Source organism: Brassica napus, chromosome C7 (genome assembly GCF_020379485.1).
Source record: "Brassica napus cultivar Da-Ae chromosome C7, Da-Ae, whole genome shotgun sequence".
Classification (NCBI taxonomy): Eukaryota; Viridiplantae; Streptophyta; class Magnoliopsida; order Brassicales; family Brassicaceae; genus Brassica; species Brassica napus.
The window spans coordinates 20687087-20708924 of NC_063450.1; the positions used below are offsets into that span (position 1 = coordinate 20687087).

Consider the following 21838-nt stretch of genomic DNA (forward strand, 5'->3'; position numbering starts at 1 on the left):
GTCAGTCTCCGACGACCCAGAAACTCTTAAATAAAAAGAAATATAGCAACCATACTTTTCCGTTTACTATAAAGGAACTATTGTATCCCCTATGTAATGATAACACCGGGAATAACCAAAAGTACACATACATACTTAATAATTTAATATGGATATGTCGATAGTATTCTCAAGTTTCATTTTGTTATCCACCATATCCACAAGCTTCCTCGCAGCTCAAATAACACCAGTGACTTCACCAGCTCTTCTTCACCCAGATGAATGTATGAGAAAAATCAGCATTTCCAATCCATATATATGTATTTTATATAGTCAATAATTTTTCTTTTTGAGTATTATGTAGTAAAAGCGCTTGAAGAGATAGCTTCTACACTTGGAATTACGAAACTGAACCTAGGCAATGGAGACCCTTGCGATTTACAAAGACTAAAGATTGATGTTGCTCAGGACCCAACGAGTGAGAACAGCATTTTTTGTGATTGTAGTCGCAACAATACATGCCATATTACAGATTTGTGAGTCTTGTTCTTCAACCGTACGTCTTTTGTTCGTTTTTTCCATTAAACCAATGATTTGTGTGGCTATCAGAAAGCTCAAGACCCTCGGTCTTCCGGGAAAAGTTCCACCAGAGTTGGTCAAACTTCAGTATCTCCGATCAATGTAAGTTTTACTAATTCAATTTTTAGTCTGAGGTTTCAGTTTGCAAGGCATCCCCGTTAGTTCTTTTTATTATTATAATAAGAACATTTGGTTCTAGCTATAAGAAAAACTTTAGTTTTTGCTCTTCTTTGCAGAGACTTGTGCCGAAATTACCTTTCGGGATCAATCCCGATGGAGTGGGCTTCGATGCCAGAACTCATTTCCATGTTAGCTCTCTCTCTCTCTCTCTCTCTCTCTCTCTCTCTCTCTCTCTCTCTCTCTCTCTCTCTCTCTCTCATGATTTGTGACTAACTTTGACTTTTCTCTCAGCTCGGTCTGCGCGAATAATCTTTCTGGGCCTTTACCAACTGGTTTACAAAATTTCAAGAAGCTGAAATTCCTGTACGTCTCTGTTTTGTTCCCATACATGTAGGGATCATTTTAGTCACAAGTCTGATATTCCAGTAATGACCAAATTTTCAGAGGTGTTGAAGCGAACCAGTTCTCTGGTCCTATTCCTGCTGAGCTTGGTAACTTGATTAGCCTAACAGGATTGTAAGACCCATTTCCATCTTAACCATTATCCAAAATTACAATAATCTTTTGGTTTTATTGGAATAAGAAGCTATAGTTTAGATGCTTTCTGAAACTGGATATCGCAGGCAACTTGGGTCGAATCAATTTACAAGTACCCTGCCTACCACTCTTTCCAAACTGGTGAATCTCAAGGAATTGTAAGTTTTTTTTCTGTACTTGTCGATACAAAATTTCAAAAACAACAAAATATAGGTTTTTTTTTGTCTTTGTAACCAGAAATGCTCATCTTTAATTACTTAAATATTAGTAAATTTGTACAAGTTCATGAGGAAATGGACATATTTTGCCGTAAGCTTTGAGTTCAAAGCTTTCTTGTTGAACATATTTCTTTGAACTTATATCTAAAGCTTCTATTGGTAAGCTCTGTACAAATACGTGATTCTGAAAGTATTTTACTAATTAAAAAATGGAATATAAATAAAAACAATAATGCTAATAATTTAAATTTTAATTAGTACTAATATTTTTTTTAAATTATAAATAAATATGTAATAAATGAAATTACACTTTTTTTTTTGATTTTTAATAGCTTAAAATTTAATATGTAAATATTGAAAATATGTTAAATAATTATAGTAAGAGATTATTATTTTTTATAAACATGTAACAAATATTGAGTTTTTTTTTTTAACAAATAATGAGTTGGATGTTGATATTTCGATAGATTTGTATTATCAGTGTTCTCAGTATCTTTTTTGCCCCAAGTCATGCGTGTTGAACATGTTCCTCTAACTATAAACAAGCACTAGTTAACAAAGATATGATAGCTTGCTACGTGAGTTAAAAATATATATATGTTAAAACGAAAAACACATAGAAAGAGAAAATTTGACATAAACACGTTTTGCCTTAAAACCACCATGTTCAATATACATTTCTTTTTTTTTTTGCTTGATCCCGTTTGAAAGTTTTCTATTTTAAAATTTTCCAATTATCCAATTTGCACAATTTAATATTTTCCACTTTCTATAGTATTTGTCCATCATAATTTATGTATAATCTCTATTACATATTAAGAAAAATTACACAAGTACAAATTAATTTATGTATAATCTCTATTACATTACAAATTAACACATAAAACTCCAAACCAAAAGCATGATAAAACAAATTTTGTAGTTTAAAAAAAAATATATTTTGTTACAAATCTGAACTTATTGAAAATCCAGTTGACTGAATATTTATAATAATCCACTTATTTTGATTTTGAAATCTGTATATTTGATTCTGAAATTTGTTTGTTTGATTTTAAAATCAATGGATTTATCAAAATTTCTACATCCAAAATGTATTTCTAATTTACTAAACTACTAGAACCAATAACCCCTACATAGCTTATTTCTTTTCTTTTTTTTTGTAATGGTTTAGCATTAATATTTATTCAGTAATGTATAAGAGCATGATTAATGGAGGGTTCTTAGAGCCGGGTTCTTAGTAGAATATAAAAACCCGTCTCTTAACTTTTAACTAAAAAATGTAATAACCAGTTTTTAAATGAAATATTTAAGAACTGCTAAGAACCCTGCCCTAAGAACCCCCATTAATCATGCTATAAATATAATGAAAACCTGTTTTATATATTTTGCTATTCCAGAAAATTGATCCAATTGTACAAAAAAATATTTAGCAATCTTTATCATGGAAATTTGAAATTAGTATTCAACTTAATTTTTTTTTTTGTAATTCTGAGATTTTGCATTATTACTAGTCAAAACTCTTTTTGTTTGTTTTTGTTTGCAAAATAGTATATGCTTTGTCTTTTTCGTAGGATGAATTGTTTGGTTATGACTTGATTTTACACTGAGGAAGAAATGCTCAAGAAAACCTATAAAATATTTAAGAAGATAATTTTAACAAAGCTGACTTAACATTTTACCCAAAAAAACTTTAACAGATCTCTAAACTAGTTTTGTCTTCATACGCAGTCGGATAAGTGACAATAAATTTAATGGGATCATCCCGCGCTTCATAGGCGACTGGTCTCGGCTTAAGAATATGTAAGCTTGCCTTTAACCGATAAACTGTAGACTGTAGTTGCTCTTAAAGTGTGCGTTTCTGCACCGGCTAACCTGCATGTGTCGTTCATTGGGTTTATGATCAACAGACATCTATTTGCAAGCGGACTGAAAGGACCTATTCCTGATGCACTTGCCCGCCTAGAAAATCTTGTTGATCTGTAATTTCTACCTTCAAAAGATTAACAAAACTACCATTGAAATAAGACTGGTGTTTTAAGTGATGTGTTCATCATATCATATGCAGGAGAATTAGTGATATGACTGGGATAAACTCCTTTCCAAATATATCCAGCAAATCTATGAACATTCTGTAATAATTTTCTACCTCTCATCTTGATATCTGAGTTTATTGTAACTCGCAAACTTGAGTCTTTGTCCTGGTTCAGGATTTTGCGGAATTTGAGTTTGTCTGGTCAAATCCCTTCTTTCGTCTGGTCCATGCCAGCCCTAAATACTCTGTAAGTTCTTTTTTGTGATGTGTGACGAACTTGTAAGTTTAAAACTTTATCAAACTAGCTTGTATATGTTTCACATTTTTTTTCTGCTGAGAAGTTTGCATATGACTGTGGTTCAAAAAACAAAAAGGTTTGCATCTGACTGGGTGTGTACATTCATTGATATTGTACAGTTTTATGCATAGAGTTACGGAGTGTACCGTTATAGATAGTCCCGGGCTCATGGGTAATGATCATTTGAAATGCATCGTAGAGAGAAAAAAGCAAACATAATGTACGATATTATTCCTACATTTCTTCTCTGTTTGTTATTACATAGTCATTTTCTGTGTCTTCTCATAATCTGTCTTTATCTTAACCATTGGAATTAGTGAGAAACCAAATTTTAACATGATGTTATTATTGTCGAAATCTAATTTATTGGTTGATATTATGATGTCTCGATCCCGTTTGGAAAAGTGTTTTTTATATATTACATGTTGAAAAATCAACTGATTGACATGACTGGATGCGTTCAGGTTCAGTCATGGAGATTGTACAGTTATATGTAGGGGCATATTGGTATTTTCTGCGTCTTTTCATCATCTGTCGTTTTCTTAACCATTAGTTGAATTACTGAGCAAGCAAACTTTAACATGATGTCATTATTGTCAAAATCTAATTGATTGGCTGACTGGATCTTTTTGGAAAAGTATTTTTTATACATAACATGTTGAAAAATCAACTGATTTACATCTTGGGCTGGTTAATTACAATTTATAACATGTTGTTTGCTGCAGTGATGTATCATTCAACAAGTTGAGTGGTGAAGTTGACTTACAAGTAAAACTACCCAAATATACGTAAGTACTACAAACTGGGACCAGAGACAGACGTACGTCTTTGGCAAAGGGTCATGTGCCCGCACCCCTCCCCATTTTTTTTTGGTTTGATTAAATTGTTCCTAATTTAATGAACCAACATAAAAAGGGCCTCCGCTTCGGAATTTTTTTTTTTGGTTACTTTTAGAATTGCGCCTCCAACTAAAAACGTTTCTAGATCTGTCACTGATTAGGACCGGGAGTTTTAAAGAGTTGAAGACCTTTTCATATAATCATACCTCAGAATCACCCTCGAATAATATATTGTTTCGACATGTTATTTTAGCTATTTGAATGATAACATGCTTTCTGGAAACGTTGGATCTGGTGCTTTCCTCAACAATGAATCTTATATGTAAGTTTCAGGCCTTCACTTGTTTTGTATGACTCAGAGAAATTTGTGTGTGTGTCAGCTGATCATGTATATTTGTTTAAATCTTCAAAGTGATCTCTCTTATAACAATTTCTCATACCCATCTAGCTACCCGGACAAGAGGTATGAACATGAATTTTGTGTTAGATACATAATCTACTTTTGCTTATAACCTACTTTTGTTGAAGTTTATGTTCTATTTTCTGTTGAATCAGTATTAACATTAATTCATACCGGAGCTCATATTTGCAGAAAAATTTGTAAGTGCACTCTTTTACTTTATCGTCCAACAATCGAACAACAAGAATTGACTAAACTTAGTAATCTCTTGCTTTTACATACAGAACAAAAAATGATTTGAATATCTCCTGCCGTTGAGATGCCTCAATACTTTTCTTATAATCTCATCTTCTTTTCCAACAGAACTGGACTTCTACCATGTGCTAGTCCAATAAAGTGCAACTGTAAGAGCAAATCTACCACATCTATATATTTGTCTCTAAATGTTTTATAGAGGACATTCTTTACTAACTTATTATATTTAATTTAAAATAAAAATTGTTATTTTTCATCTAAATATGGATGGAAAAATAACTTCATCTATAATTGAAACTAGGTCTCGATCCGCGCAACCGCGCAGATTTTTGTTTTCATTTATTTTTATATAAATATTTTGTTTTCAATTCTAAATTGGTATAATAATATGTCTATTAATTTTTAAAACATAATAAGATTACGGTATATTTTTTTCATTAAATAGATTGTTTTAAACTTTCACATGTATTTGTATCTTCTTCTATATATATATTTTTGTATTATTTCATTATTAAAATCGTAACTATATATATAAAGTTTAGCAAAATATTGTTTTATTGTCATATTCAAAGATATTGTAACATTTCACAAATTTAGAAATTTTTTTAAAAAATTAAACTTTTTGCTTCATAGATTTATATTATCGAGTAAATAATTAAACATTTAGTTTTTGTTTAATTTTTAAAATAAACTATATAGTTTAAAATTTGTTTTCATTGGTTTAAGGTAGTAAAGATTAATCATTATTAGATAATATGGTTTTTGTTATTTTCAAAATTTTTTTTTATAATTTTAAAAGTTAACATCGACAAATATTTAAATATTTAAAATATGGAGGTATAGTATTACAACATTAAATTATATCTATTTAATTTATACTATCTATAAATCTAATGGATCATCTATTTTTTAAATCTAATTATTGATAGCCCAATAAAAATTGGTAGGCCCAAAATTTAAATGATAAGATTATAGATTATGTAACATGATTTTTTAGGAATAGGTCCATTAGGTCTATTTTAAAAAAAATTACACATGAATCAAAGTTGTGACTTTTGTTTTAATATATAAGATAAGAATCGGCAATCATTTATTTTTAGAAGCATACATTGCAGAAGAATTTTTCTATTTAATAGCTTTTTTATTTTATTTTTAAATAGAAAAATATTGTAAATAATTATTCGTTGAACTTATTTCCAAGATGCATTAGATAACATAATCATTTTGTCTGTTACCCGGTTTTTATCATCGAAAACATGGCATCTCTAATCAGAGCCAGTTGTGGCCACAAGCTGAAGAAGCACTAGATTGGGGCTAATGGTTTTATATAACATTTTGGGGCCAAATTTACTGTATTCCTTCAGATCAGGTGGTTTAGTTTCTCAAGGTTTATGAATAATGCATTAGGATCGAAGCTCTGACAAGTCTACTTTTTCTTTTTTTTGATGAGTTCTCTTTGGTTGAAGTTGTCTTCATATGATCTCCAACTTCGTCCATTTACACTACGGCTTCGTCTTTGGAAATGACCGCCACCACGTCTTAGATTGCTTCGGCCACTTTTTTCCTTGTGATCAATTCTCATCTTGAGAACTTGATCTACAATATCTTCTTTCTTCTTCTTCTTCTTTTCTTCATAAGCTTTTAGTGATCCAAGAAGTTGCTCCATTGTCATAGTCTCTAAGTCTTTTGTCTCTTCAATCACGGTGACGATATGCTCGAATTTTGAATCCAATAATCTAAGAACTTTCTCCATGATTCTCACCTCATCTAACTTCTCACCATTTCTTTTTAGGTTATTAGTAACCGTCAAGACTCTTGAGAAATAATCTGAGATGAGTTCTCATTCCTTCATTTGTAATGCTTCAAATTCTCCTCTTAGAGTTTGAAGACGTACCTTCTTAACTTGTTCCGTTCCCTTGTAAGATGTCCGAAGCTTCTCCCATGCTTCTTTGGACGTCCTTGCACCAGCAACCTTCTCAAACGTATGTTCATCTAATCCTTGATAGATTAGACAGAGAGCCTTCTTGTCTCTCTTCCTTGAATCTCTCAAACCATCCTTTTGAGTTTGAGATATACCACCATCATTCTCCGGTTCATTGAAGCCTTTCTGGACTATCTCCCACACATCATGTGCTCCTAGGATAGTCATCAGCCTAAGACTCCAATTGTCATAGTTGCTCTTAGTGAGCAATGGAAATTGGAAGGGAACACCATTGTTTGCTGATTACGCGTTTAAGCACACACCAATTAACCTAATGTGCCAACAATACCACAATCGAATGGTATGTCATTGTAGCATTTTAGGATCGAATCCACAGAGAACTAGAGACTTATAACACCAAGAATACACAAACCTTCCTAATCTAAGCAAACAAGAAGATAGATGATTTGTAACAAACTAATATCCTAGAAATATAAACAAGTGAATCCATGGGCTAAGGGAATTGACTTCAAGTAACTAAGATCCAATCTAGGTGACGAGCTTTCAATCAAAGTAATCTCTTAAGTCTAAACACAATTTTAGACAAGTCCTATGTCTAGGTAAATGCCCATTTGCTTAGAAATCATTAAACATCAAATGTCTTTGGCTTAATTCAATCAAGCAATCTTTAAGTTCAAGTTTAATAACTATCTAGCAATTTTAACATCAAGTGTCCTTGGCTAATCTCACTAGAGCTTAGTTGAGTTGATTCAAACACTTCATCTAATCATGTCTGATGAGAAGTGTTTAGAAATCAGGTTTAGAGTGATCAAGACTAAACAAGCATTAAAAATACTCAACAAGCAAGTTCATACAAGGATCTAATACAATAACACCATAGATCTTCACTAAGTTACTCTAATCTCCCTAACCCATGAATTCTTAAGGAAACTACTCACTAATCTTCATGAAAACACTTAATCTCATAATAGATTGAAGCATATTCAAGTAGATACAACAGAGAATAAAGATAAACAAGGATTAAATAAGCAAAACGAAATTAAAACTCAAGAACAGATGATGAACAATTGAAGAACAGCTCAAGAACACTAAGAACAATGATATTTCAAAGAGAGAGAGTTTTGACAAGTTAAATTATTACAAAGTTGGATAATGATGTTTCTTCCCCACCTTATGATAAAAAGAAAGCAGATATTATACATAAAAGTAAGAAAAATCGTGCAAAGGTAAGGTGGGTGGAAGAAAGTGGGAAGTTGGTTAATCCCATCAACTTTCCAGTGGTCCCCGGCAAGGGTTGATACACCTGTAGTAAATCGATTATAACTTATCCAATACAGCTCCAAATGACTTGAAACCACTTCCATTGGAAAGCTAACTCAATTTCCAGTGTCTCCACAAATTTTGAGCTTCAGAAAAGAACTTTAAGGCTTTCATCCGTGTTCATCTTTCACTCTCCGGATTCGGGAGCGACCTCGCTGTGTCGCTGCGAGAGGTCGCTCCGGATCCGTTGTCTCCGGGTGATCAATACGCGAGCGACTCTTTCCTGTCGCTCTAGTGAGGTCGCTCCAGACTGGTGATCAGAGCGACTTGGTGGTGTCGCTCCGGACTGGTCGCTCCAGACTGGTGATCAGAGCGACTTGGTGGTGTCGCTCCCAGCTGGTCGCTCTGGTAAGGTGCTCGCCCAATGATCACTTTTAACATTTCTTTTGGACTCCAATTGCAATCAAAATCCCACCAATGGTCCTCTAATTCATCCATGGTGCTCTCCAACACCTGATATGTACAAATGCAATGATATGCAACCTAAATGTGCCTAAATGATGCTCTAAATGACCAAACCATGCAAGAATAAGAAGTTAAAAACATGTAAATTCACAAGATATCAACTCCCCCACACTAGTCCTTTACTTGTCCTCAAGTAAACTTTCAAGTCCTAAGAAGGAAGAAGTTTGAAAAAGGGAGCTCATAGCCAAAAGACACACATCTTAGCTTTTCTACAACATTCCAAATGATCATAGCAAACAATCATTGGTCATTCTTTTATCAGTCTAGCTTCTCAATGCCTATCAACCTCTTTTTATTTCTTTATACAAAGTGCAATGCTCATCAATCAACAAGTAACTTCAACCAATTCTCACATTCATTCACACACACACACAAGGTGGATTCTCACAAATGGGCACATGATCTCAATCACTTGGCTTGGTAGATTAATGGTCTTTTATGAATAAAAAGAAAGGTTCAAATACAATCTTTTTAATGGTGGCAATCACTCAAGAACAAGGAGCATGATCATTATGCAAAATTTATCTAAGACTAGGAGCAATTCATGCATACATAGCTCATTCTCATCATTCTACTCTTCTTCCTAAGTGATTACAAATTCTACCCATCTTTTATATTTCAAAACCCAAGTATATACACTTCACTCACATTTCTCACCAAGTGAACTCTCTTTTTTTTTTTTTTTACATGATCAACCAACTAAGAACTTGACACTCTTTTTCTTTCCCCATTATGATCTTTCATTCATTTTTTTTTTTTTTTTTTTTTTACTTTGGGGAATTCTAATTGACACACTTAAGAGTTTTTCTTCTTTTATTTTCTTGGTTCCTATTGGTTTTCTTTTCTTATTGACACTCTTTGATCTTTTTCTCTTTTCTCAAACCCAAGATATAACAACTTAAAAACACACAAACTCACTCATTATCCTAGATGCTAGTTCAAATGAGGATCTTATGCTAGCAATAGATGAGAACAAACATATGTCGCTCCCAATACTCTCAAGATTTTGCACATGACAAGCTATCAATAAGAGACCTCACTCAACAAATCGATATTGGTTTCAAAGAATGGCAAGGGTTCAAGGGTAGGGGAGTGCTATTTGGGTTAATCAAAGGATAAGACATGGAATAAGATAACCCAAATGTGTATGAAATCCATGATCAAGTATGCAAGTGCCCATATGCAAGAGAGATTAAATTCATTATGCTCAAGTTCAGTTTGTAATTGGTTTCAAGAACAATGTCAATATCATATGAGCAACATGTTTCAAAAAGAGTTTTCAAGGCTCAAGAGATGCTTGTAGATATGTTCTTTTCATGGCAATTTCAATCATGGCTCCCTATGCATAATTCAAAACTCACAACTCTTTTTAAAATTTTTTATTTTTTTTTTTTTTTTTTTTTTTTTTTTAGAAATCACAAGAAAATCCAAAATGCAAATCATTAAAATCCACACAGATGCAAAGTGCTAGATATGTCAAATGCAAATCATCCAAATAAAACCAAGCAAAATGATCAGTTTTTATAGTACCCCCACCACACTCGAATCACACAGTCTCTTGTGTGACTTTGAATTTGGAGTGGTTTACATGATAAGTAAAATAAAAATTACTAGAGATGTGGAGAGATTTTAAACCGGATTAGAGTACTTACCTTGTGACTGTAGCGACTTGAGCATGTCACTATGGATATGTCGCTATGAGCATGTCTCCACAGCACTTGTGTTTCTTTCCTAGCCTCTTTTGAATCCTTTCCTTTTCCTGAGCACCTTCCAAACTGAAATGACACACAATTCACACAAACAAACACACAAACAAGGATAGTTCACACAATTTATTAAAAACATTCACACATATATACAAAGGATACTCTTGAGATTTCCTCCCAAGTGAGCTTGTTTTAAGTCTCTAGCTTGACTTTGTGTGCTTGCTAATCATAAGTATCAAAAGGTTGAGCCAATGCACCTTTGGTCCCTCTCCTCCAAGAACAAGGAACCAAGTATGCAAAGGAGCACACTACTGTCCATAGAAAATAGACAGATTTTTCCTCAAAGAGCTTCACTAAAGATATGACATGAGTTATGAAATGCTCCTTGAGGTTCAGATGATCATGAGAATCAAAAGCATTAGGTGGAAACACAAAATCAACTACATGTTCAAATGAGGTTTTAACAAAGTAGTCAACTCTATCTCCATCAATCAAATAATACACAATGTTCACATTCTCATGATAGTTTTCAGCATGGGGGTTTTCTATCTCAAGCAAGAGCTTATCCACATCAAGTTCATCCCCTAAATCAGGAAGTTCAAGAAGAGGTCTAGGTTCATCAAGAATGAAAAACTCAGATTCAAGATCAAATGAAGCACATAGATAGCTCTTGTCAAAACAAACTTCAATATGATCTCTAACAAGTTTTTCTATTCTCAACTCATCTAGTTTCTTAGTTTCACATATCAGATCAAGACATTCATTCATGAGCACAAGAGAATTAAGACCAGAGATATTATTCTCACCACAAGGCAAGCATATTTCCTCGAGTTGAAGTTTTAAAGTGGAAATTTCTATACCTTCCAGTTGGAGTGGTGGAGCCCAATACATTACCTCATTAAGGGCACAAGCAGCATCTAACTCATACTGGGTAACCTCCCTTTCTTCAAACTCTGCTCGGTCCCTAATGAGGTGTATCCGGATAAGTTGTGCTAGGTTTCTCTTTGTCTTGTCCCGATTCTCTTTCATTCTCTGAAGCCGATGCAACTCATCCCTTTGGTCTGGTGTGAGTATGCGTATATCAAAGGGTGGTGGCTTCACATATGGCTGATCTTCAATGCGATCTTCAAATGTCTCTTCCTCTTCTTGTGGCTTCTCAGAGTAGCTTGAAGCCATCTCTACAAATAACAAAAGCTAGAAGAAGAGGTTAGTAGCTATACAAAAGCAAAACAAAGCATAAGAAAATAAAGCTTAGTCTCAAGAAAGTTTGAAATCTTAATGACAAATCTACTTAGTTCCCCGGCAACGGCGCCAAATTGATTACGCGTTTAAGCACACACCAATTAACCTAATGTGCCAACAATACCACAATCGAATGGTATGTCATTGTAGCATTTTAGGATCGAATCCACAGAGAACTAGAGACTTATAACACCAAGAATACACAAACCTTCCTAATCTAAGCAAACAAGAAGATAGATGATTTGTAACAAACTAATATCCTAGAAATATAAACAAGTGAATCCATGGGCTAAGGGAATTGACTTCAAGTAACTAAGATCCAATCTAGGTGACGAGCTTTCAATCAAAGTAATCTCTTAAGTCTAAACACAATTTTAGACAAGTCCTATGTCTAGGTAAATGCCCATTTGCTTAGAAATCATTAAACATCAAATGTCTTTGGCTTAATTCAATCAAGCAATCTTTAAGTTCAAGTTTAATAACTATCTAGCAATTTTAACATCAAGTGTCCTTGGCTAATCTCACTAGAGCTTAGTTGAGTTGATTCAAACACTTCATCTAATCATGTCTGATGAGAAGTGTTTAGAAATCAGGTTTAGAGTGATCAAGACTAAACAAGCATTAAAAATACTCAACAAGCAAGTTCATACAAGGATCTAATACAATAACACCATAGATCTTCACTAAGTTACTCTAATCTCCCTAACCCATGAATTCTTAAGGAAACTACTCACTAATCTTCATGAAAACACTTAATCTCATAATAGATTGAAGCATATTCAAGTAAATACAACAGAGAATAAAGATAAACAAGGATTAAATAAGCAAAACGAAATTAGAACTCAAGAACAGATGATGAACAATTGAAGAACAGCTCAAGAACACTAAGAACAATGATATTTCAAAGAGAGAGAGTTTTGACAAGTTAAATTATTACAAAGTTGGATAATGATGTTTCTTCCCCACCTTATGATAAAAAGAAAGCAGATATTATACATAAAAGTAAGAAAAATCGTGCAAAGGTAAGGTGGGTGGAAGAAAGTGGGAAGTTGGTTAATCCCATCAACTTTCCAGTGGTCCCCGGCAAGGGTTGATACACCTGTAGTAAATCGATTATAACTTATCCAATACAGCTCCAAATGACTTGAAACCACTTCCATTGGAAAGCTAACTCAATTTCCAGTGTCTCCACTAATTTTGAGCTTCAGAAAAGAACTTTAAGGCTTTCATCCGTGTTCATCTTTCACTCTCCGGATTAGGGAGCGACCTCGCTGTGTCGCTGCGAGAGGTCGCTCCGGATCCGTTGTCTCCGGGTGATCAATACGCGAGCGACTCTTTCCTGTCGCTCTAGTGAGGTCGCTCCAGACTGGTGATCAGAGCGACTTGGTGGTGTCGCTCCGGACTGGTCGCTCCAGACTGGTGATCAGAGCGACTTGGTGGTGTCGCTCCCAGCTGGTCGCTCTGGTAAGGTGCTCGCCCAATGATCACTTTTAACATTTCTTTTGGACTCCAATTGCAATCAAAATCCCACCAATGGTCCTCTAATTCATCCATGGTGCTCTCCAACACCTGATATGTACAAATGCAATGATATGCAACCTAAATGTGCCTAAATGATGCTCTAAATGACCAAACCATGCAAGAATAAGAAGTTAAAAACATGTAAATTCACAAGATATCATTTGCCATCTTCAAAAGGAACTTGTAGCTCTGATACCACTTTGTTGGAATGAAAAACTTTATAAAGATGGAGAAAGTGTTTAAGTGTTTGAAGAGAAAGAAACTTTGTGAAGAAGAAAGCTTTTATAACTTAGAAGATGATTTTTATTACTTAGATGATTCTTACAAACTTGGATACTTCTTGATGATACAAAATGAGAAGAGAGTGGAGGTATTTATAGCCTCCAAAGTACAAAATATGTTACATATTTTAATCTTAAATCTAGAGAATTCTACTTAAAAATCTAGATTATTTTATCTTAATTATCTAGATAATTCTATAAAAATATCTAGATTTTTATTTTAAGGAGGTGGATGATATTTTAGAATTTGAGCTAAGTTTGGATCAACACATGATTAACCCAATAATGTTTGATCCAAATCAAGTTTATTTTTCAACACCCCCTCTTAAACTTGATTTGGTTACTCCGAGTAAGCTCCTCATCTTGATGAAGTCTTCTCGCTTGAGTGGCTTAGTGAAGATATCAGCTACTTGATCATTTGTCTTCACATACTCCAATTGCACATCCATCTTGGTAACACATTCTATTATGTAGTGATAATGAGTATCGATGTGCTTACTCCGATCGTGGAAGACTGGATTCTTTGCCAATGCTATTGCCGACTTATTATCCACAAAGATCTTCGTTGGCTCCTCTTGTGTTAGGTTCAACTCCTTTAGCAAGTTTCGTAACCAAATAGCATGGCAAACACATGAAGTAGCTGCCACATACTCCGCTTCACAAGTAGAAAGGGTGACAATCGATTGCTTTTTTGACATCCATGTGAAAGCGGTTTCTCCAATGAAAAACACGAAGCCACTTGTGCTTTTCCGGTCATCTACATCTCCACCCCAATCGCTATCGCTATATCCAACAAGCCTGTAATCTTCAGAGATAGACAAAGTTGATAGTACCTTTGATATAGCGTAGGATCCTCTTGGCTACCTTGAAATGAGTGGTTGTTGGATGCTCCATGTATCGACTCACAACTCCAACTGCGTGTAGAATGTCGGGCCTTGTGCACGTTAGATAGCGTAAGCTTCCAACTAGACTCTTAAAGAGTGTTGGATCCACACTCTCTCCTTCTTCTTCCTTTGATAACTTGACTCCACATTCCATTGGCGTGCAAACTGGATTTGAGTCATCCATCCTGAACTTCTTAAGCACCTCTTTAGCATAGCCTTCTTGAGTAATGAAGATTCCATTTTCTTCTTGCTTTACTTCAATGCCAAGGTAGTATGATATCAATCCAATGTCAGTCATCTCGAACTCCTTTGTCATCTCCATCTTGAAATCTTCAAACATAATCGGATTGTTGCCAGTGAATATCAAGTCATCAACATATAAGCATGCATTCAATATATCATTGTTTTGAGTTTTAATATAAAATGCATGCTCATATGGACACTTGATGAAGCCTTTCTCCTTGAAGTACTTATCAATCCGAGTGTTCCATGCTCTTGGTGCTTGCTTTAATCCATAAAACGCCTTCTTCAGCCTTAAGACTTTGTCTTCTTCTCCTTTAACTATGTAGCCTTGTGGTTGCTCAATGTAGACTTCTTCCTCAAGGTCTCCATTTAAGCAGGCTGATTTGACATCCATTTGATGTATCCTCCAACTCTTTTGGGCTGCCAATGAAATGATTAGTCTAACCGTTTCTAAGCGAGCAACTGGAGCAAATATCTCATCATAGTCGATCCCGACTCTTTGACTATAGCCTTTTGCCACCAATCTTGCCTTGTACCTTTCAACTTCTCCTTTAGAGTTCTTCTTTGCCTTGTACACTCACTTCACACCAATTGTCTTGTGTCCATTTGGAAGTGAAGCTAACTCCCATGTATCATTCTTTTGAATCGACTTGATTTCCTCATCCATTGCACTTCTCCATGACTTATTTTCTTGGGCTTCTTCAAAGTTCATAGGCTCGCAATCCGCAAATAGACAAAATAGAGTAAGATTGTCTTAATTTTTGGTTACCTCGTAGATGTCTTGTAGACTTCTAAAACGTGGAGTCCTTTCACTTGAGCTTTCATCTCCTTGAAAACTTGTTGTTGGTGAAGTTGATGGTGTAGCTGGCTCTTCTCTCGGTTGCTCCACATTCTCTTCTTCAAAGGATGGAAAGAAGTTGTAGTCTTCATTATTTGATCTCCAATCCCATTCTCTTTCTTCATCAAAGATGACATTCCTACTAATGCTTGTCTTCTTTGTTTCAGGATTGTAGAGCTTGTAGCCTTTGGAGTTAGCGTCATACCCAATGAAGATGTACTTCTCAGTTTTATCATCTAGTTTGCTTTGCTTCTCGTATGGAACATGAGCGTGAGCAATGCTTCCAAAGACTCTTAGGTGTGAGACTCTAGACTTCCTTCCGCTTCAAGCTTCTTGTGGTGTCTTTTCTAAAACACTCTTTGTTGGAGAACGGTTTGATATATAAACCGCACAAGCAACCGCTTCTGCCTACAACTCCTTTGGTAGCTTCTTACTCTTGAGCATGCTTCTTGCCATCTCAAGTATTGTCCTATTCTTTCTTTCCGCTACTCCATTTTGTTGAGGAGTTCTTGGCACCGTCAAATGTCTTCGAATGCCATTATCTTCACAATACTTCAGAAACTCCTTGGACATGAATTCTCCTCCTCGATCCGATCTCATGGACTTGATCTTAAGACCACTTTCCTTCTCAACATGGGTTTTGAACTTTTTGAAATTTTCAAACACTTATGATTTTTGTTTCAAAAAGTAAACCCATGTTTTTCTTGAAAAGTCATCGATAAAGAGAAGGAAATAGTTACTCTTACCAAGTGAACTTGGTTTGATCGGACCACATACATTTGTATGTATGAGTTCTAGTGGCTTTCTTGCTCTTGTCTCCGACTCCTTTGGAAAACTCATCTTGAATTGCTTTCCAAGTAAGCAACCTTCACACACTTGATTTGGATGATTGATGCAAGGTAATCATTTCACCATTTCTTTCTTGGAAAGTAGCTCTAAGCTTCCAAAGTTGAGATGCCCAAATCGAAGATGCCAAAGCCAAGATTCCTCCTTGTAGCACATCTTGAGACATCGTGCAATGTCATTTTGAATGTTTAGGACACACATTCTATTGCTTGACATTGGCACCTTTGTGATGAGATTATTTGCATTATCTCTTAAAGAAAGGCTATTATCTTTTTGTCGAATGTCATAACCTTTCTCTAAGAGTTGTCCTAGGCTCAAGATGTTGGTCTTCATGCTTGGAATGTAGTAAACATTGGAAATGAATTGATGATCTCCATTCTTCAAGCGGATGAGAATATTTCCTTTACCTTTCACCTCCATCTTCGATTCATCTCCCAAAGCCACATTGGTTTTCACCGATTCATCGAGCTCCACGAACATGCTTCTATTCCCACACATGTGGTTGCTTGCACCACTATCAAGGTACCAATTGTGAACCTCATTTGGTTCATCCTTCTTGTAAGTCATCAACAGCATATCTTCTTCCTTACGCCGTTCTTCAACATAGTTGGACTTCTCTTCAACTCTATTGTTGTTTGGAGTTTTGCATTCATAAGCATAATGTCCAAACTTTCCGCAACTATAGCATTTGATGCTTGATTTATCGTACCTTGATTTTGCGTTTCCTCTTCCACGACCTCTTGATGAGTTCTCTCCTCTTTGGTTGAAGTTGTCTTCATATGGTCTCCAACCTCGTCCATTTACACCACGGCCTCGTCCTTGGAAATGACCGCCACCACGTCTTGGATTGCTTCGGCCACTTTCTTCCTTGTGATCAATTCTCATCTTGAGAACTTGCTCCACAATATCTTCTTTCTTCTTCTTCTTTTCTTCATAAGCTTGTAGTGATCCAAGAAGTTGCTCCATTGTCATAGTCTCTAAGTCTTTTGTCTCTTCAATCACGGTGACGATATGCTCGAATTTTGAATCTAATGATCTAAGAACTTTCTCCATGATTCTCACCTCATCTAACTTCTCGCCATTTCTTTTTAGGTTATTAGTAACCGTCAAGACTCTTGAGAAGTAATCTGAGATGAGTTCTCCTTCCTTCATTTGTAATGTTCAAATTCTCCTCTTAGAGTTTGAAGACATACCTTCTTAACTTCTTCCACTCCCTTGTAAGATGTCCGAAGCTTCTCCCATGCTTCTTTGGACGTCCTTGCACTAGAAACCTTCTCAAATGTATCTTCATCTAATCCTTGATAGATTAGACATAGAGCCTTCTTGTCTCTCTTCCTTGAATCTCTCAAACCATCCTTTTGAGTTTGAGATAGACCACCATCATTCTCCGGTTCATTGAAGCCTTTCTCGACTATCTCCCACACATCATGTGCTCCTAGGATAGCCATCAGCCTAAGACTCCAATTGTCATAGTTGCTTTTAGTGAGCAATGGAACTTGGAAGGGAACACCATTGTTTGCCATCTTCAAAAGGAACTTGTAGCTCTGATACCACTTTGTTGGAATGAAAAACTTTATAAAGATGGAGAAAGTGTTTAAGTGTTTGAAGAGAAATAAGCTTTGTGAAGAAGAAAGCTTTTATAACTTAGAAGATGATTCTTATTACTTAGATGATTCTTACAAACTTGGATACTTTTTGATGATACAAAATGAGAAGAGAGCTGAGGTATTTATAGCCTACAAAGTACAAAATATCTTACATATTTTAATCTTAAATCTAGAGAATTCTACTTAAATCTAGATTATTTTATCTTAATTATCTAGATAATTCTATAAGAATATCTAGATTTTTATTTTAAGGAGGTGGATGATATTTCTAGAATTTGGGTTAAGTTTTGGATCAATACATGATCAACCCATAATATTTGATCCAAATCAAGATTATTTTTCAACAAGGTATAGTGTAAAAGCAAATCAAATAATAAAAGTCTTTCAGATAAAATGGAGCAGACAACATATACCATATTATCTCGTAGATTTACATTACGCCCACCCCTAACATGGGTCCCATCAAATAATGCTATTTTGGTCGGTCCACCAATATTCAAGAATGTGTCATGATTCTCTTTTCTGGAAAAAATATATTTTGTTCATGCAAAAAACTCATGTTCATATTTTGTTCATGCAAAAAAACACATTTTCATTCTTATATTTATATTTATTCTGTCTCTAATACTATGATGGACAGAGGATCTGTCTCTAATACTTCTGATGATGGTGATAATCGTTCAATTGTAGATCAACGGTCTCTACATATAAATTGTGGCGGAGACGACGTAGTTATTACAAACTCTTCTCATAAAATCACTTATCAAGCTGATAACAATGAAACCAAAGCCGCAACAAATCAGCACTTTGAAAACTGGGGAGTAAGTAGCACAGGTTACTTGCCGAATGATATATACATCATTACACCTACATTTGCATTACCCGAGAATTCTCCTGCTTTCTATAAGTCCGCACGTCAATCTGCTCAATCTCTGGTTTATTATGCGTTTTGCTTGGAAAATGGAGCCTACAATGTGAAACTCCATTTTATGGAGATTCAGTTTTCCAACGAAGAACCCTACAGTCGACTCGGCAGACGCATATTCGATATCTATCTTCAGGTAAAAGCGTCACTGTTTAGTGATTAGCTAATCATTTCTTGAAGTTTACTTGCTGATATCCGTTTTCTCTATTGTTAGGGAGAATTGTTCAAGAGGGATTTTAACATCAAAGAGGAGGCTAATGGAACTCGAAAGCCTATTGTGAAAGAAGCTAACGTAAATGTAGCTAATCATTTGTTAGAGATTCGGCTGTATTGGGCGGGAAAGGGGACAACTCTCATTCCCCAAAGAGGGAACTATGGTCCTATTATCTCTGCGATCTCCTTGTGTCACAGCAGTTAGTACCCATGAAACTCCTTATCCTATTGTTTTTGTGTATTTCTTCACTATCAATTTGCTACTTTCATCTTACTAGTATTGGTTCCTGTCACCTCATGAGAATATTCATCTTTCAAAATTTCAGGTTTGGGGCCAGGATGTGGAGGTACAAAGAGAAAAAAAATATTACTTTCTTAGAAAATTTATGTAGCTTGGTACTTATATGATGCATCATGTAATATATATATTTACAATTTTTATGTCTCATTTGCAGCGGAGAAAACAATACATCGCACTAATTATCCACTAATTTTCGGGATAACGGGTGCCTTGTTAGCAGTTATGCTCCTGGCTTTGGGATTATATGCTCAGAAAAGATGCAGGGGAGACAAGAACACAAGAGAACGAGGTAAGATAGTTCACATTGTATGAATTGGTTCCATTTTAGCCATTAGCAATGATTTTTCTTTGGGAACTTGAAAACATAGATTTGAGAGCCCAGGGACTGCAAACTGTTTGCTTTACATGGAGGCAACTGCAAGCTGCAACAAACAATTTTGATGAAGCCAAAAAACTTGGAGAAGGAGGTTTCGGATCCGTATTCAAAGTATGCCAAGACAAATGCCAAGTTCTTATCAAACATACATAAAAAAAGAAGAAAAATAAGGCTGTTTCCTGTTTTTTTTGCCATTGATATGAGAAACTTAATGCAGGGAGAACTGTCAGATGGAACTATCATAGCAGTTAAACAGCTTTCTGCCAAATCATGCCAAGGAAACCGCGAGTTTGTCAATGAGATAGGGATGATCTCAGGTCTTAATCATCCAAACCTTGTCAAGCTTTATGGATGTTGTGTCGAGAAGAATCAGTTGTTGCTTGTGTATGAATACATGGAAAATAACTCCCTTGCTCTTGCTCTTAATGGTAAATAATAGTCACTCATTATTTCATTGAAAATACATATATGTTACCACATGTAAACAAATGTAATTTTCTTTTGGTTTACTATTCTAATTCCAGGAGAGAGTGCTCCAAATTTGGACTGGGCTGCTAGACAAAGAATTTGTGTAGGAATCGCAAGAGGGCTTGAATTCCTCCATGAAGGTTCGATGATCAGGATGGTTCACCGTGACATAAAAACCACTAATGTCCTTCTAGACGCCGACCTAAATGCAAAGATATCTGACTTTGGATTGGCTAGGCTTCATGAAGAAGAACACACACACATTAGCACCAAAATTGCAGGAACCATGTAAGTATAGAACATTAAACAACAACAAAAACTGCACCATGTCAAAAGAAATATTTCATTATTGGTTTCTCTTATAATGCAGTGGATATATGGCTCCAGAATATGCATTATATGGTGAACTAACCGAGAAGGCAGATGTGTTTAGCTTCGGGGTTGTGGCAATGGAAATTGTTAGTGGAAAGAGTAATACGAAACAAAAGGGAAGTGCTGATCACGTCTGGCTTATCAAATGGGTAAGCGTTGAGTTTTCCTTTCTCTTTGTCCCAACTGAATCACAATTTTAGTATTGACTCTGTATATTTCTGTCACTATAAGTTTACTGAAACCGGTTTTACATCAAAATCTCAGGCACGGAAGCTGCAACAAACAGGAGACATAATGGATATCATTGATCCAGTGCTCGAAGGTGATTTCAACAGAAAAGAAGCGGAGAGGATGATCAAAGTTTCTCTCGTTTGCACAAACTCGTCTCCATTGTTAAGGCCAACAATGTCAGAGGTTGTGCAAATGCTAGAGGGAGAGATCGAAATAACACAGGTTCTGTCAGATCCTGGTTTATATGAACACAACTTTAGCATATCAAAACCGAGGGGCACTGATACACATGGTAGCTCGAGCACGTCTGGTTTGACTGATCAAACAGAAACGACAATGAAATCCTCTGTTTCTAGTACTGATCTCTACCCATTATACCCCGAGTCCATGATCTTAAACTCGACAGTAGACTTTTCTTCCTCAGCATTCTAACATCAATCGCTGTGTGCATTGCCTTGTCTCTTATGAGAGACAAAAGGCTTGTAAGCTGTCTCTTATATCAGTAAAGATGTCTGAAACCTTATATTGTCATGGATATTTATGAATGTTTTTTAAATGGAATAATATCGTCTTATGAAACTCTAAGACATGATTGTTTCAGTAGTTTTTAGTTTTAGTTTTTGGTTTTTAGATTTTAGTTTTTGGTTTTTAGATTTTGGTTTTTGGTTTTTAGTTTTTGTTTTTTGGTTTTTGGTTTTTAGATTTAGATTTTGGTCTTTGGTTTTGCTGTATTTTTTTTTTATTTTCAAAACTTAATTAATAGATTACTTTAAAATAATACAACAAAATAGCAATAAATA

The 21838-nt window shown here is 35.1% G+C and overlaps 1 protein-coding gene across 5 annotated transcripts; it reads left to right on the forward strand.

The window, feature by feature from the left end:
- The first annotated feature begins 22 nt into the window (after positions 1-22).
- Positions 23-21623, forward strand: LOC106421812 (probable LRR receptor-like serine/threonine-protein kinase At1g29720). 5 transcript variants are annotated; one of them, XM_048763623.1, is made up of 25 exons: positions 23-263; positions 344-515; positions 589-660; positions 795-866; positions 970-1041; positions 1123-1194; positions 1302-1373; positions 3162-3233; positions 3341-3412; positions 3499-3564; positions 3641-3712; positions 4489-4551; positions 4856-4924; positions 5015-5065; positions 5158-5202; positions 5366-5406; positions 18843-19213; positions 19292-19490; positions 19617-19637; positions 19746-19880; positions 19960-20078; positions 20185-20395; positions 20492-20723; positions 20806-20956; positions 21072-21623. In XM_048763623.1, exons 1-25 carry the CDS (start codon positions 149-151, stop codon positions 21468-21470), a joined length of 3036 nt encoding a protein of 1011 aa, XP_048619580.1. In that variant the 5' UTR covers positions 23-148; the 3' UTR covers positions 21471-21623. The 5 variants fall into 5 exon arrangements, with proteins under 5 accessions (XP_048619580.1, XP_048619581.1, XP_048619582.1 ...); XM_048763627.1 differs by having other exon boundaries at positions 39-263; positions 776-866; XM_048763624.1 differs by lacking the exon at positions 5158-5202.
- The last annotated feature ends 215 nt before the right edge of the window (positions 21624-21838 follow it).

Excerpts from the sequence above, each read along its gene's own strand:
- LOC106421812 (XM_048763623.1), top strand. The coding sequence starts at position 149 with ATGGATATGTCGATAGTATTCTCAAGTTTCATTTTGTTATCCACCATA. Across the intron at positions 19,491-19,616 it reads GATCTCCTTGTGTCACAGCA|GTTTGGGGCCAGGATGTGGA; the intron begins GTTAGTACCCAT and ends TCAAAATTTCAG. Across the intron at positions 20,957-21,071 it reads ACGTCTGGCTTATCAAATGG|GCACGGAAGCTGCAACAAAC; the intron begins GTAAGCGTTGAG and ends TCAAAATCTCAG.